We start from the raw sequence: 17,931 nt of genomic DNA, 5'->3' as shown, positions 1-17,931 counted from the left end.
TGGGTTGTAATGTGGCACAAAGTTGCAGAGGATCCTGCTTGATATATTGAAGAATCTAAATCAGTCAATCACATCAGATTAGAGTGATAACAGCAGTGGTTTGTGCACTTATTGCACATTATTTCCCAGGTTCCCCCCAAAAATATACCACTGGAATTAAAGTGCCTCCGGCCATGACCCAGCAATCAAAGGTATCTGAGGTGAAAAACTGAGAGAGAGAGAGAGAGAGAGAGAGAGAGAGAGAGAGAGAGAGAGAGAGAGATCCCTGTATGCGAATCACCGTGAGCCTTGGTGGAGAGACGCAGAGTAATCCCGTGGAGTGAAGAGAGAGAGAGAGAGAGAGAGAGAGAGAGAGAGAGAGAGAGAGAGAGAGAGAGAGATCCCCGCAGCCGCGCTGCTCGGATATTAGAGCTTTATTCTTCTCCCCACGTTGCCAGGATGGCCGAGTAAGTGGGGGCACACACTGGATGTCACGCAAAAACTACTTCTACTGATTTGAGGCTGATTAGTTAGCTGGTTTGGGGCGGGAGTGAGTGCTCAATGCGCTCCGGACGCGCAACATGAAGGAAGGAGCGAGCCGCGCAGCGCACTGACGGAGACTCTCCAAGAGTTAGCGGCATGTTCACGGCGTTAGGATGTGAGCTGAACTTGTGGTAGAATGGCCCCTCATCTCGCGTGGATCTCTGAGGGATGGCAGCTTTTCACCACCACCACCACCACCACTACAACCATCATCATCACCACCACCACCCAAGTGTGGACCTGCGGCGGATCTTCCACCGGCTCACCATCGCGTCCTCTCTGAGCATCCTCTGTTTCTCCCTGGTCTATCTCCTCACTGGATGCTGCGAGTCGGAATTGACAGAAAACTCTGAAATCAAGTCACCCACGAGCGAATTTCTCGTGTCCGGGTCGGGATGGCCGTACGAGAGAAACGAAACCAGGGTTGCCAAGGAGGCTGCCACCGCGGCTGGAGAAGGCGCGTTCAGCAGCGGTCATCCCGGGCTGGAGGCGAACAGCTCGGGGAAAGAGTGGACAGCCACCCGGAGGTTACCCCAGGCTCTGATCATAGGGGTCAAAAAGGGAGGCACCAGGGCTCTGTTGGAGTTTCTGCGGCTCCACCCGGACATCCGCGCGCTGGGTTCCGAACCGCACTTTTTTGACAGGCATTATGCGCGGGGATTGGACTGGTACAGGTACGCACACTTTACGCAAGGAATCCATCCCCACACAGTCACTTAATTTACTACTGAGTGTTCATACATGATTGCTATTTTCTTTTTCTTTTTACAAACTTCATTGACTGGAATGTATCTTATTTAAGCAGAAATGTGCAATTTCTGGGTAAAAAGGAGACTATTTTCTCATTCCTATTGGAGTTTTTTTCGCCTTTCAGCTCTCCACTAATACATTAGTGATTAGTGACTCTTGTCATTTTATTAGTAAACTTTGTACAAGTAGTGAGTTTTTACATTGCATGTACATCGGAGAGGAACCTAATTAGGAACCTCCAGCTTCCTTTTGAAGAAACCAATCTCTTTTTGTTGTTTGCATACCCAAACATATCCACAGCTATTCTGTGGAGGGTTAAGTGACAGTCAAAGAGGCTCTGCCATCTGGCTATGCCAATCTGTGCATGTGTACATGCGTGTGCCTCCAGTGCTTGCTATAAGTGGTGTGTGTGTGTGTGTGGGTGCGCGTGTGCATGCATATGTGTGTGTGTGTGTGTGTGTGTGTGTGTGTGTGTGTGTGTGTAGAGTGGAGAGAGCGAGGCCTCATATGATGAGTTCTCACAGAGCAGCAGAGTAATCATCTCTGGAGCCGGAACCAGATGTTACTGTTGTCATGTGGCTCTGTTGTCGGCCTGTTCCATGAAAACTTGGAAATACTCCGAACACAGCACATGAGTGAGGCTGAGGGGAACCACTTCTAATTGAGGTTACTTACAGCTTTTTGATGATAATTTGTGAGGAGAGGTTTCTCAGATCACGCAGGGTTGCAGATTTCTGGGCTTCATTCTGCATACAGTAAGCGCATGCACCTATAGAAGCACAAACTGCTCCAAATATGACCGATTTAAAACACATCCAAATCTGTGGTGTGCTGCTAACCAGCTTACAGGGGCTCACTACTGGCATTGACTCAGCTCTGGTAGCGTGTTTGGCATGTCAGCAGACAATTTAACCTATGACAGAGATAAAGTGAGAGGATGAAAGTCCTGGCTGATGTTTTTACACTGATGGGAGCACACGCACTGACAGAAAAAACAGCACCACGCCACAGCTGTGGGATGTAAACACAGAATATTCTGAAAATCTGGGAGTACTGGGAGAACCACTGTTACCTCACATCTGCTTTGTGTGTGTGTGTGTGTGTGTGTGTGTGTGTGTGTGTGTGTGTGTGTGTGTGTGTGTGTGTGTGTGTGTGTGTGTGTGTGTGTGTGTGTGTGTGTGTGTGTGTGTGTGTGTGTGTGTGTACGTGACACCAGATTGTCACATATTCCCTGCAGGCCATATGGGCCTCGCTGCATGTCGCCCTACTTGACATCACTGTCAGCGCTGTCAATTGACCTCTGACTCCAGGTCACTTTAGGCTGGGAGTTAATGATGTGTTCACACCACTTCATAACAAACAGCACACACCCAGATTATACAGACCGACAAAGGACATGTCTCTGATGTTTGGAAAAAAAAGTTGCAAAATTATTTTCGTTTTTTGTGCTTGTAAGAAAATTCGTTAACAATTCCGAGGATGTTTTTACGAATAGAATTACAGTTTATTACATTACATTTTTTTTTTTTATCCTTTATGATTAAATTACCAAAGTAATAGCTGAGGTCTGGGAATAAACAAACATAAGTCTAGACGAGGCACAACATTCATACACAGTTGAATCAGATTACTAATCCGTTTTACAGAGAAGGAAAAAAAACAGTATGACAAGTCAGATTGGAACCAGAGAGTAAACTATGATGGTAAACTCTTTACAAACTGTTTCAACATGCTTCCTGACCCGATGCTGATGTTGTCTGAAAGTTACAACATACACGTTTCAGTAAAAGACGTCTTTTTTCTTCTGTGAAAGTCACACATGAAAAAGTTTAAAGGAAAGTTTTTATGATACAGAAATTGGAAAGTCAGTGTAACAGGGTTCTTAAATCTCTTTCATTAAATCTGATTCAATTTATTGCTTTCAGAAATATTCATGACGATAATGCCATATTTTTGAGAGAGGTTAGCTTACAACCATTCTTAATTTATCCTTAATTTTACTTGCAGTATGAATCACAGCTTTTGGAAGTGTGTTTAATGAAAAATAGTCCACTGAAGATTTTTGTCTGTCTTTTGACCCGTGCGTCTTTGCAGCGGCTCGAAAAGAGTCTTTAAACTATGATGGACGTTTACAACAAACAGGTTGGGTAATCATTTTAGTGTTTGCCTTCAATTTGGTTTCCAGTTAAGTTTAACTAACCTGCGAGCTTGTCTGAATGCTCGTATTTCATGCAACATTTCCAGATTTCAGTAATAAGATGCATAAGTTCCAGGGGAGGAACTAGATACATGTAACAGAATTTCTTCAATAAATTACAAAATAAATGTAATTATAATCAATTATAGTTACTGAGAAAAAATGTGTAGTTAAATATAAATTAGCATTCAAAATGCTGCTAATTACAAAGGGGTTACATCTTTTTAAAAAGTGTATATAGAATATAACATTCATTCTGCTGCTTTCCATTGTTTTGCCTTCTGTTTACATCCAGACATGCTCCATTCATCTGGCAGTATGTGCTCAAATTTGGAGCCTTGTTTTTGATTGGTTCTCTTCTTTGGATTTGCTCCGCCTCTCATCTGTCAATCAAATCATTGTGTGGGCTAAGCAACCACAGCAATGTTGTCAGAAAAGACAAAAAGATATTTCAAGAGTCCCTTAAGAGCCAGTGTCAAAAAACTGTGACCAGTATCCAACTCATGACTCAGCACTTACAGAAAAATACAACATGAATTTACCCTGTTTACCACGTGATAACATGGATAAAATATGTGGAAAGGCTTATACATAAAACATTTCCAAAACTACGATTGCCATGTGCAAAATCACATGTTTTCTATCCCGCATGTTGATCACATGAGTTTTTTTGGACAGGTGAAGTTCATGTGCTTTTTCTGTAACAGTGAAGTTGACCTGAATACAGATTTGGATTAAAGTTATGGGAACATCTTTCCTTTACTTTAGTCGCTTGTGATCTACATCCTCATGATTTGTTTTAGTGGTTGTGCTTTAAAATCAAAACATTTTTATCTTAATTCAAGTTATAGTGAAGAACTTTCAATAAAAGTTTGACAGCAATCAGCGTTTAGTTGTTGTGAGGTTTATGACCTCTGTTACATTTACTTTTCAGGACTTTTCAGCCCAATTTAAAACATTTAATAGAAAAGTAAACGAAATCTAACACATGTAATAAATTACATTACTTTGATGGAGTCATTAAAATTAATTATACCATTTTTATCAGGGTACTTAGTAATCTGTAGTTATCAATCGTACAATATACAAAGTAATGTAACACTGATGGGTACAATGTCAATATTACACTTATGAATTATGTAATAAACCAGAATCATACCATAGTGCCCTTTTCCCATTACACAGCACAAGGACGCTCATCTGTAGTGCTGACTCGGTCAACATGACATTTCCATGTAGCTACTTTTCCTTTCCGACCGTATAGTGGACTATTAAAGAAGATGAGATATAGTGTATCTTCCTTAGAATCACTCTTGTATTTGATAGTAAGGGGCAAGGGAGATCAGAGCTCCTGACAAAGCTCCACTAATGGTGTTTGGACCGGAGATTGGATCTGAGAGAGCGCTGCGATGAGCCCCGAGATGGGCTGGAAGTTTCCTCCTCACTGTGCTGCCTGGGATCGATAGCGCTATCTCCTCGCTCTGACCTTGGGTTGACTCCAGCATTAGAGCGGTTAGCTTTGGTCAGCTCGGCTTCTGTTACAATTAGCAGGAAGCTTTATCCTACATTGGCATAACCCCCCCACACACACACACACACACACACACACACACACACACACACACACACACACACACACACACACACACACACACACACACACACACACACACACACACACACACACACACACACACACACACACACACACACATACAGGGCGTCATGTTACACACAGCTTTTTCTCTCCAGCTCCAGAGGAATCCATTAAAATTACTCAGCTGGAAATTCACAACTCACTCATGATGCTTTCGGGGTGAAAGATGGCATGACAGGCGAGTGGTGAAAAAAGGGGCGATAAAATAGAGGGAGCAGAGATAAGGCTCGGGTGAGCTCGAGGTTAAAGGGTAAAGTCAGTGTTACCGCAACCTCACACATCTCTGCTGACCTTTGGTTCAACCCCGGGGACTGTCATTAGAGCCGGCCTTGTGTGTGTGTGTGTGTGTGTGTGTGTGTGTGTGTGTGTGTGTGTGTGTGTGTGTGTGTGTGTGTGTGTGTGTGTGTGTGTGTGTGTGTAAGAAGGCGGACTTCTTCAGGGTCTGTCACAGTCTGGAGACCGTTTTGTCCTCCAGACAGCCGGGCTGGTAGTATTTTGTTCTTGAGGTACAGCGATATTTATCAATATATTATTGACTCTGAGTTACTGGCACAGCTTTAACCTGAGAGGTTGCTTCCTCAGTGATTTCCAAGAAGTGATGATTTCACAAAAAAGGAAAAAAATCATAGACAGCCCGACTCTCTGCAAGAGAAGCAGCCAAGAGCTTTGTGTTTGGAGGCAGATATGAGTTTATGCCAACGTAAAACTCTGCAAATCAGTTGAAAACTCACGTCTCCAGGTGACATGTTTCCCTATATAACTGGTTTTAAAAGAAGAAGCTTGTAAAAAGGCTTTAAAAAAACAGCATCCACATGACGGCTACATGTGTGTTATTATGGTCGAATACTGAGGAAAAGATGACAAATAATTGACGAGTTAATGCTAACTAACGTAGCGCTATTGAACTCAAGATCAGTGCCATGTAAACTTCCCGAAACTGAATAAAGAGCAAGACTTCACTGCTAAGCGCCACTCTAACTTAATCTTCGATATACTGCATACTAGTTACCTTGGCTCCCACCTTGTGGGTGTTCCAGACCCCAAAGAATATTTTTCTAATTACCTGTAATACCGCAAAATATGTAGTAAGGTAACGATGAGCGCCGTGTCAGGTGAAATAATTCTAAACTCATGTTTTAGTGCAGATTCAGCTCGACACTGTAGCACTTAAAAAAAAGAAAAAAAGAAGCTTACTTAATTATCTCTGAGTTTGGTTCAGATTTACATGCTTTTTATTGGTTTTGGTGTGTTATGTCTCTGTTTCATTGTCTTTCTGTTTATGTTGGAACTACTTTCTTTTGAGTTTTATTAAATTGAAGAGCTTTATAATCCAGTTGCAGGGAGAGGTGTTCCCAAGCTGCCACCTTCATGAATGTGTAGGCGAGGGTCCCACATCGCTCCGTGTTTGGATGGTTTTATGAAATAGTTTTTTTTTTTTTTTCAAAATAATCAAAAGTGTTTTCTCTAATCTCTAATAATAACAATCTCATAGGGCCTTAGTTTGTTTGAATTAATTTTGTGACGCCCTTTCTCTCAGGACGTAGAAGGATGAGAATGGAGGACTGAAATTACTCCGTCTTTTCAGAGTCAGCTGCTCCGATGGCACCCGTTCATTTGCAATTCATATTGAACTCGTTAAGGGAGGCTTTTAAATTCATACCCATACATTGACGGCTTTGTCCCACCGATGACACAGCACATGGTGCTACTTGTGTTTTTGTGTTTGTACAATGGAATATAATTGCCATGCAAATCGCAGAAGAATGGTTGCCAAAACATTTGATGTTCAGCGGGATTTAGTGGGCGGGAATTAGCAGTGAACACGAAAAGTGGATTTTCTGATGAATCTGATTTGATACTTTTTGTATTTTGGACTTGTGTTGGCACTGAAACATCACACCGAGGTGTGAAGTAGTTGAAGCTACAGGGACAGAATTAGTTGTGGCAGCCGTGTTGGGTTTTGTTTGCTGTGTTCAGGCTGGGGTTCAGGTGTGGTCCGTCCTGTCCCAATACTGTACTGGAGGTGATCAACATAAGGCCCAGACGGGTGGGGCAATCTAGCCCTCATTAGGGCCCTCTCCTGGGGCGTGGAAAGCAGAGGCGGAGGGGGTGGAGGTTGGGGGATGGGGGGGTCAGGAGCCCCCCTCTATGATGGATGTCTCCTGGAAGTGGACAGGGCACAACCACAATGGACCCGACCCCTTAATGGTCCCCCATTCAGAGGAAATGGATGAGCGGCCCCCCAATAACACACTCATGCATACGTGCGAACACACAAATACACACCCAAATCTCATATTTGACTCATAAATAAGCAGCCAGGTGTGTATAATGAACACAGCCAATATGCTGCTGCTCTTTGATTGGCTATTGTTTTCTCCTTGGATCGAACATCAAAGATGAACCGACCAGATTTTACATCTTTGATCCACCACACCCTCAAATCCTCCGATTCTTTGATGCATATTTCCTGCTGTATTTGTGATGGACATTGCAATTGTTTCCTATTTAATCACACACACACACACACACACACACACACACACACACACACACACACACACACACACACACACACACACACACACACACACACACACACACACACACACACACACACACACACACACACACACACATTAGCACAACACACATCACATGACACAGCATGCTACTGATGGGGCTCCAGAGGGTCCTGGCTCCCCCAGTCTCCACCTGCCACTCTTGGTCTCAGCTGAGGCTCAGTGCTGCATTACCATTCTCAGTCCATCGCCTCGCCTCGTACACCACATCAAATCGCACTCATCCCAATACATGTAATCCCTACTGTTCCTGGTTGTACCCCGTCCACACCCTCCTACACGTAGTTACCCTAAGCCCCCACAGGATCAATAGCCAGTGGCCTTGACTGGCCTGAGGTAATTCACCAGGGAGGTGCGCTGAAATATTGGAAAATGGATGACAAAAAGAGGTTCCTCAAAGCCAAACAGAAGCTTATTATAAGCCGCTGGATAATCCCTGTGTTCATCATCCTGGACGTTTGATCTCACACTCAGTAGTAAATGAGCAGTGTAAGGATGGAGCTAAAACAGGGCTTTTAAACTGCCAATTAATTCTTGCTATCTTTTTTTTGGAGGGGGATTTCCTCTGTCACACATGGTGTCTCCAGCCGGGTCCATTCACCTGCCAGTGTTTGGGTCGAACACATGGGAGGTTACTGTTTAGGGAACCGAACCATCCAGTAGGAGTCACTGCTGTGGCACAAGGAGCAGCTTCTCACTGACTGGCTGACCTCTTAAATAGCAAAGGTGGAAGTAGAGGGACATTTGTTATACAACTACTGTTAAAAAACATATTTGAGAAGCAATTTCACTTTATAAACAAGTGACTTTGATTTGGGAAACTGTGGATCATGTCTTGCTTCTACCAACAGACAGTACTGTGGTCTCTCAGCCATGATGGGGGGTTATTTACTCACCTGGGAGGGGAGGTACTGTGATCAAGAAGGTGGATCACCGTGGTGACACTCAGCCAGTGAACTCTGGTTGTGCTGACTCCTGTGAATTCCCCAAATTTGTGAATCTTGACTGCATAATTTACGTTTTTTCTGGGGCAGCTGTGACCTGGAAGTTTAGTTGCAGTGCTGTGGACTGTAGGGTTGCCAGTTTGAGTCCTTTCAAAACATTCAAGGCCAATGTGCTCTTGAGCAATGCACCTAACCTCCAACTGCTCCTCAGGTCACCTACTGCTCTGTCTCTCTCTCTCTCTCTGTGTGTGTGTGTGTGTGTGTGTGTGTGTGTGTGTGTGTGTGTGTGTGTGTGTGTGTGTGTGTGTGTGTGTGTGTTTTCACTCTTCGTGGATGGGTTAGATGCAGATTGTGGCTTCCTGTATCTAACTCACTGGCAAATAAGATGAGTCTTCTTCATGTCACTCTACTATTCAGGTCAGTTTTCACTTTGGCTCTTGTGTGGAAACACTGGATATACAGACCGGATCTATAGAACTGTAGATAAAGTCGGGTGAGGCGTCACCGTTTCCTCCCACTGTTCAAACGTGAAGCCAAAATGTTTCGTGAAGCCGTTGACGTCATCTCTGCAGTCGTGTCTGAGGTGGAGACGTGGTCGCGAGGCTCAGCCCACTTCTGATGACACACTCCACAAACTCGGCTTCCATGGACTATAGTGGATTGACTCTCATCATTTATTTAATAAAAAATAATTTGCAGTTGCTATTTGTCTTGCTAGCCAGCTAGCGACATATCAACTGCATTTTTCCCGTAGATTGGCTGTGCTCTTAGTTTACAAGATAAAGATTAGCATAAACTCACAAATCGATTTTATTTACTTCAAAACACAAACATACATTCTTTTTATAGTCACAAATTTATCGCAAAATGATTTTATGTTTTGTGTTTATGACCTAAACTGCACCATCCATGTTCATGTTTTCCATGTTTATTTACAGTCTGTGTGTGTAAATGGAGGAAGACATCGTGACCAATCAGATGGAAACATGTTTATAGGCCTTTTTGGGAAGTGAAAGCTGTGAGGAGAGCTACACCCTTCAATCATTCATGGACCTGGTGCCAACAGAAGTTTGCCAAATTAGCTACTAACAATTCCTGTTGGTGATGTATTCATGGATGTACAGAAAACTATCACTGGATTACTTTAATACTGAGGAGATGTGACATGATTCTCAGGCAACTTCCAAACTGTATTTTTGTCTATATTTCCCCAGTGAATTTATGGAAATGTATTTCTCAGGGCGAACGTTAATGGTACTGAAATCAGTTTAGTTTTACATCATTAACATCTCGAGTAAATTTTTTTTTAAATCAAGTGAAGAAGTAAAAAAACATATATTATCTTGTAGTTATAAACAGGCTACAACAAATTAACTTTACCTTTTTTTTAAATTACTGTTTATTTTTGTAATGGGAAGTATAAGTTACAACATCGACAAATAATGTAGGAAAATGTGAGAAGCTGATGAGTTGCTTTTTACTTGTTACAATGTTACAAACCAAAAATATACAGTATATGCAGTATATGCAGTATATGCAGTATATGCAGTATATGTAGTATATGCCACACTGGCAGGAAGTCCTTCGCAGTGTAAATCATATTTAAAAAAATGATTTACCTGCTTGTAATTCAGCAATTTTTTTGAATGTTGAACACAAAACTATTACACCCCAAGGGGAGTAATTATTAAACAACACAGAAGCTGTAGTGTGTCTGATTCTGAGAAAATGTTGCATAACTAAACCTCCAGTCTTCATTTATTCAAGCATAAAATCAAACTGAAGTCACAGCTAACGTCACAGACGTTTCCTCCGGATCACAAAGTTTTCTGTGCCAGGATAAAGCCATACTTAGCGATTAGAAAAACGAACAGCTATTTTGTCTGTCAATTAGTGCGTCTGTGCTCACCTCATAGCAGAAGCATATTTATGATAAATCTTTTCTTTTGATGGGGCTCTTAGGGGCAGTAATTAGCTCTTTGTGCTAAGGTAATGGTATGGGGCTCTTGGCTCTGAGGCTATTCACGGACAGACTTCTAATGGAGGCGTGTTTGTATCCACTCCCATCATTCCTTCATCAGCCACCCACCCCTCTCATTTAAAATGCTCCAGCAAATGTTCACACACACACACACACACACACACACACACACACACACACACACACACACACACACACACACACACACACACACACACACACACACACACACACACACACACACACACACACACACACACACACACACACACACACACACACACACACACACAAATAAAGAGTCTTTAAAGGGTCTGGTAAAAATCCACCACACCCACCCTTTATGTCTTCAGAGCGTTTATGTGTGTTGAGTTCTTCTGAAAATGTATTTGTCTACGTGTGTGTGTGTGTGTGTGTGTGTGTGTGTGTGTGTGTGTGTGTGTGTGTGTGTGTGTGTGTGTGTGTGTGTGTGTGTGTGTGTGTGTGCTAGACTGTGAGAAATGGGTCCACTGGGAGAACAGAAGCATGATAGCAAATGCTTGACTAATGAGTGAATAATGAGTGTATGTTTGTGTTTTGCAGTGTGTGTGTGTGTGTGTGTGTGTGTGTGTGTGTGTGTGTGTGTGTGTGTGTGTTTGTGTCTCTGTGTGTATGTGTGTGGCCATGTACACGTGCCTCCATGCATGTGTGTGTGTGTGTGTGTGTGTGTGTGTGTGTGTGTGTGTGTAACAGACTGTGCGGCTCCTCCTGCTCAGGGTATTGGAGTTAAAAGGGAAGTCTTCAGGCTAAGTGGCGGTGAGCACTGCCTCGCTCTGATCAGATCAAATGAGATCACTGTGTGTGTGTGTGTGTGTGTGTGTGTGTGTGTGTGTGTGTGTGTGTGTGTGTGTGTGTGTGTGTGTGTGTGTGTGTGTGTGTGTGTGTGTGTGTGTGTGTGTGTGTTTGTCCGATTTATGAAAGTGGGGCCTGTTTGGGGAGTAGGAGGTGGGTGTATTGACAGGAGGTTGTGTTGCAGGCGCATGTGAAACCCGAGCCGATACTGGAGGACAGTGAGAGCATCCTGTCCTCTGCTGAGTGTGTCCCCTCCAGTCTCTTTCTGTTTATCCTCCTTTTATTAAAGTCTCATTTATAACTCCCCGGGAACAATTTTTATTGACTCTGTTTTGTAATACTGAAAAGAGGAGACTGCGTAAAAGAACCAAGGGCACAACGTGAGGGTATAATGTGAGGGACGACCAAATCAAATACAAAAAGCATCATGTAACATGGTGATAGTGACAGTGAACCACTTAAGCTGGACTTATGAATAGTCTCATTTTAACAATGGATCAGATGAGTGTGTATTGTTAAAGGGGCCACTCAAACCCACACAGCAGTATCACCAAACTCTGGTTTCCATGGCTCTATGGGGCATTTTAGCGTCTTTCAGCCAGTTGGTTTGGTTTTACAGCCTGTTCTACCGTTTTGGTTCAGTCTGAAAGCTCTCGTCAACCTTCCAGATGCAGCAGCAGCTGTTTCCAGTGAAAAAGCTCCAGTAAACCCTTTGAACATTATTTGCCCATCACCAAACAACAAAAAGACCAAGTTAGCAACTAATTGGTGAACATAATGGAACAGTTCGCAGCTGAAGATATAACTATTTTCCCATGAGTTTGTAGAAACCTTAAACAGAGAAAAAAGGAAAATTAATATTTAAACTGTAATATGTTTAATATCTGTTTACAGCCTGCTCAGCTGCTCACAAGAGGTCAAAACAAACAAACAACAAGAGCAAACAAGAAAAATAAGTTCATGTTGCTTCAATATATTGAGATGTGCAGCAGTACTTTCATCATATTGAAGAATGGTCATCAGTTTTATATGTAAATGAAAATAAGTGCATTTGTAGTCATGGTTCCAAAGGTTTGATTTTCATGGATATTTGAAGAGGATTTGATTGATTAAACCGTTAAGTTCTGGACAAACATTTATTGTTATCGTTTGGGAAGTTTTGGATCAAATCCAACTTTTATAAACCCAAAGAATCCCAGGTTTTTATCTTTGTTTGCTTATTTACTTCGAATTATATTCAATCACAGTAACAATGTAGCATTTTTTTTAACGCTCTTTTCTTTTACAAATTTTGAATGTATTCTTTCAGACATTTTAGACAACCACTAATTACCATTCATAAGTGAACTAAAGCAATGGCTGAAGAGTATCAATTCATTTTATTTAGCATATTAATATTAAATATAAAAATGAACTTCTAAAATAAAAACCGATAAGTTTATTCAACAGGAAGAAAACTACGTCTAAACATGAAGCCTACGTTTGAAAACAATGAGAGAAAATATGAAGGATTTGTAGTTCCAGTAATACTTAGACTGAGACTTTAGACTTTATTAATCCCACATTTTTAAGATGCTGACTCAGATCATGTCGCTGAGGCTGTGAGTGTTTGGTCAGTCAGGTGTGCGGCAGGTGTGATGGCAGATGTCCCCGAGTCCCCAGCCGGTCCTTCGGGGCCTCTGGAGTCATTTATCTCTAAATGAGTCCCATCTGCTGGGCTTCTGGTGCGGAGGTGAACAGAGAGAGACACATTCAAGGAAAGGTTTCTGTGTTTATGTAGCGCTGCTGTCACCGGCGTGTTTGTCTGGATCAACGGAGATCTGCTGCACGGACACTCTGTCACTGCTCACACTGTCAGAGTACGGTGTGTGCCAAAGTAACGGATGGAGTGTGTGTTCATATAACTGTGTGTGTGTGTGTGTGTGTGTGTGTGTGTGTGTGTGTGTGTGTGTGTGTGTGTGTGTGTGTGTGTGTGTGTGTGCTTGGTATCACTGTATGCTCTGAGATTTCATGACTTCACTATTTACAGAATTTTTCACTCAAATATCTGCGTGTATCCTTAACTTCATGAAATAATGTAACTCTGCATCTTTACTCATAATTGTGCAGGTTTCAAGCCTGGCTGAAAGGCCAATAGTTCATATTCTTGGAAAATACATTCACTTTCTTGCCAACATTTAGATGAGAAGATTGATACCATTGATATCGGTTTGTCAAATGGTAATTTTATGTTTTTACACACATTTCAATATCCCATTTTATGGTAGGTTGTGGAGAAAATGCTATAAAATGAAAAACAATCTACCTCCAATACTTTCACTTGATGGTGCATTCATGAAATATGGTTTGTTTTCCAGATAAATTGAGCTTTATTTTATAGCAGTTCCATCATATTTAACTTCTTTATTTGGGATTTTAAGTAGATCCTATATAAAATCAAGTTTGTGGTCCTACGTTTAGAGAAGAGGAGCTTGACACTTTAGTGATAAACGTTTCCACAACTGATTTGATCTATGTGGAAATATATATTTTTAGTTGTCTGCCTTTTATATGATCTATTGCCTGCATATCATATCAGCCTCATACTAATGGGAATCTAAGACCGCATTGAGGTCCATCTGCAGCAGCCTATTTCTATAAATTCCATATATTAACCTGTTTGTTCTCATGTACTTCCAGAAGTATGATGCCCAAAGCCCTGGACGGACAAATCGTTATGGAGAAGACGCCTCGTTACTTCGTTACCGTGGATACACCAGCACGAGTCCATTCCATGTCCCAGGATGTGAAGCTGATTGTGGTAGTCCGAGACCCTGTGACCCGAGCCATATCTGACTACACACAGATCATCTCCAAGACCCCCGACATCCCTCCCTTCGAGAGCCTGGCCTTCAAGAACCGCACCACAGGTACGCTCTTACCTCTCTTCCACCGGGCCGGTGCTGGTGTGGAGCCATTTCTGCCTTGTTACCTTCTCACCTACCTTGTTTCGCTGTTATATAAACTGTCTTTGCATTTAACAATAAGACATCAAACATATAAGGCCAACCGAGACAATATATAATATGTTGATTAAAATATGGGTTACTCTTATTTACAAAGCTTTGATCATTTAATGGTGAAATGGTGTGTCCCTGAACGCCTCATCAACTCTACCCCATCTAGACCAAGTGTGTATTGTACTCAGACCTTAACCCGCCCACAGACACTGTCGTCAGTGGTTCCAATCGTTTGGACCAGCAAGTTTCTGGAGCTGTTTTGATGGCGGCTTTATGCTCTCTCTTAACCATCAATTTGATCTCTTTGAACCAACTCACCCTATTAAGCATTTATAAGTAGGATAACCACATAATAGATTATTCCAAATAAATATTACACTATAATGTAGTTGTAAGCAGATGATTTAAGGGTTTATTAATGTAAAATAAAGTGCAGTTCATCAACAGTTTTAACTTCTTTATCTAAGCTCTCTAATAATGTCATATTTTATACAATTTCAACTGTGTAATAACAATGTCATTCATTATCTGGTCATGCAGCAGATTCCATGTATGAGTGTTCAAGAGTAATAGGTGTTAACAAATACTTTATTAAAAACATGTGTCTGCTTACAACTACATTATAGTGCGCCAGAAACCATTTATTAGACATATTAGCCTATATGCTGCTTATAAATGCGTATGAATAAAGATACATATATATATAAAATTATAATGCAGGTCAGCTTTGTGAAAACAAAGGAACATTTCATAATCTTTGGTAAATGTTGCTTTTTTTTGACATAATGAGAAGATTAGCATCACTGTAATGCAGGTAGATCGAGGAGCTCTCGGAGGGCAGAATGTTGAAGATATCTGGTTTACAGACAAAAACCGGCCAACATAGGGAAGCTCTCCAGACCAAAGTTAAAAGAAATGGACCTACCAGCACCTCTAGAGCTTATTGTTGTTGTTTACCATTTGAATTCCATACAACCTCTGAAAGACTCCAAATAATTAATTAAAAAATGTAAAAAGTATTCAGATTCACTGATGAGCCAAAACATTGTGACCACCCCTGCCTAACCTACTGTTGGTCCGTCACGTGCCTCCAAAACAGCCACAACTCACTGTGGTATGGACAAGACCTCAGAAGGTGTCCAGCGGTATCGTGCACTGAGTCGTTAGCAGCAGGTCCTTTGAGTCCTGGAAGGTGCCAGCATGAGCAAACTTGATCTAGCACATCCTCTGACAGCAGTTTATGGTTTGTCCCTCCTCGGACCACTCTCGGTTGGTACTCACCACTGCTGACTGTGAACACCACAGAAGCCGTGATGTTTCAGAGTTGCTCCAACCTCGAAGTCTGGACATATCAGTTTGGAACTTGTTAAAGCCGTGCATTTCTTTACGCACGCCCATTTCAGCCACATCCAACATGATGGTTTTGAGAACCGAGGGTTTCCTCACCAGGACCTTGACTTGCATTGTTGTTACGAGATAATAGTATTCATCTTTGTAATGTTTTTGGTTCATTGGTGTGAGACCCAAGAGAAAGAACCATGGGACAATTAATGATTACCTGCTCATGCTTAGCTACATCGATTAAAGACAGTCTCATCTTGTTTGATCCGGCAGTAGAGATAGTGGGCCAGTGGCCATTTATTCCAATAAGAATAATGACGATTTTGTCCAAATCATGAAGTGCCCTTTCTCCGCCTTCTTTTTCTTTGTCTGTAGGTCAGATTGATTCTCTGTGGAGCCCGCTGTGGATCGGCCTGTATGCCCAGCATATGGAGCGTTGGCTGGCCTGGTTCCCCAGGTCTCAGATCCATCTGGTCAGCGGGGAGAGGCTCATCTCAGACCCGGCTGGAGAACTGGGCAAAGTCCAGGACTTTCTGGGCCTCCAGAGGATCGTCACGGACAAGCACTTCTACTTCAACAAAACGAAGGGCTTCCCCTGCCTGAAGAAGCCGGAGGGCAGCAGTAAACCTCACTGCCTGGGGAAGACGAAAGGGAGGACTCACGCCTCCATCGACCCGGAGGTGATGCAGAAACTGAGGGATTTCTACAAACCTCACAACCAGCGCTTCTATCAGATGGCGGGCCAGGACTTTGGGTGGCAGTGAACCTTTGATTGTGTGGAACTCAAGGCTTTTGTTGGGGCGGCTTTGCTAAGAGGGCTGTGCAAATCTGGTGTCTGATTAGGACAGATGCAACAACTCAGAGGGCAGAAAAGAGAGCCAATGATCTGCTTCTGAGCAGCCGTGCAGCATCTCAGAGACTAAATAATGAAAACCCAGTGTCAATACTTTCAACTCTCCCAATCAATCACCTTGTTCAAGTGTTTGACAGAAGGCTATGTCATTTTATATACCTTAAATGTTGGGTCAAAATGGTTAAATAAAGCATTTTTGTGCGAAGCCGGTCATGAGGCCGTGGTTGCTATAGGTTGCGGTTGTATAAATGTTGAACAGTGAATCACAGTGTAGCTTTTAGGTCTATGGTCTGCTGTTAAATCCTAATGCTAATGTGTAGTAGCGCAAGGAACCTAAGAACCGATGCATTTCCACATGAAACCCAAGAGCCGACGCATTTCCACATTCCTGAATTTCCAGAGCTTTCCTTTTCTACCTGTTTGTTCTCCTGTCTCACTGGTTAAGAATTTAAGGGCAATCAACACATCCATATTGAGTATCGTCCTCCAAGCATTGTTTTAGAAAAAAGGGGGGATGAATCTTTTATGTGGCAAGCAGCAGAGGGGTGAGCGAGAGAATCTTTGTATGAGCTCAGATTTGACTGAGTGGTTTTGTATTCTTGAATAATGAATGTGGATAAATGGATGTAGGGGAACTAGTGTAGATCACTTGCCTCTTGGCACATTAATGTGCTTGGGCTTAGGTTAGCATCCCACTGCAGAACCAGCCGGGTGTGCTGTTCCTTGAAGGAAGTAAAGGGACCAGTGGAGGACAACCGATACAAACTGGGTCAAATCAATGTGAGGAAGTTCGACGTATCAGTGACCATTTCTGTGGACGTGATGTATGAAGCTGTCTTTGCTTCTGCTTACAGGGTTGTCTGTTTTCAGTTTGCATGTATTTGCACTAGTTTGAAAGCATACAAAATAAAACTATTTTTAAGCAAAGACATTTTTTCTCACAGTTCCTTTTTCTCCTTGTCTGCTGTTGTTAATGAACCCTTATGAGTAAGGTTGTTGCAACTGCTGTGCAAATGTAACATGTAATAGGGTTGCTGGGGCTTCAAACTGCTTCGGTAATGCGATACTAAGAGTCCGGAGGTCCCTATAATAATGTGAATAATGACCTGACATTCTTGAATTTATTCATTCTGTTGGATTGTTTGGGTGATTGAGTTCAGAAATGCTTAATAAAACATTCCCTGTATGTGTGCATGTGTATGAGTTGAAGATTTGATCCGAAATGCAGTTGCTGGGTCTTCATCATCGTTAACTTCAGAGTAAGGCAACACCGC

General features: G+C 42.3%; 1 protein-coding gene across 1 annotated transcript; it reads left to right on the top strand.

The window, feature by feature from the left end:
* Positions 1-374: 374 nt before the first annotated feature.
* On the top strand, positions 375-17,847 carry hs3st3l (heparan sulfate (glucosamine) 3-O-sulfotransferase 3-like). The gene is made up of 3 exons (XM_069707433.1): positions 375-1,196; positions 14,144-14,373; positions 16,180-17,847. The coding sequence occupies exons 1-3, from the start codon at positions 691-693 to the stop codon at positions 16,566-16,568; spliced, it is 1,125 nt and encodes a 374-aa protein (XP_069563534.1). The 5' UTR covers positions 375-690; the 3' UTR covers positions 16,569-17,847.
* Positions 17,848-17,931: the final 84 nt, after the last annotated feature.

This window comes from Brachyistius frenatus, unplaced genomic scaffold, assembly GCF_029030835.1.
Source record: "Brachyistius frenatus isolate BFR_SWC_R1_liver_20210118 unplaced genomic scaffold, ASM2903083v1 Contig_69, whole genome shotgun sequence".
Lineage (NCBI taxonomy): Eukaryota > Metazoa > Chordata > Actinopteri > Embiotocidae > Brachyistius > Brachyistius frenatus.
The sequence above is the reverse complement of the archived record's forward strand: the minus strand, read 5'-3'. Positions and strand labels throughout refer to the sequence as shown.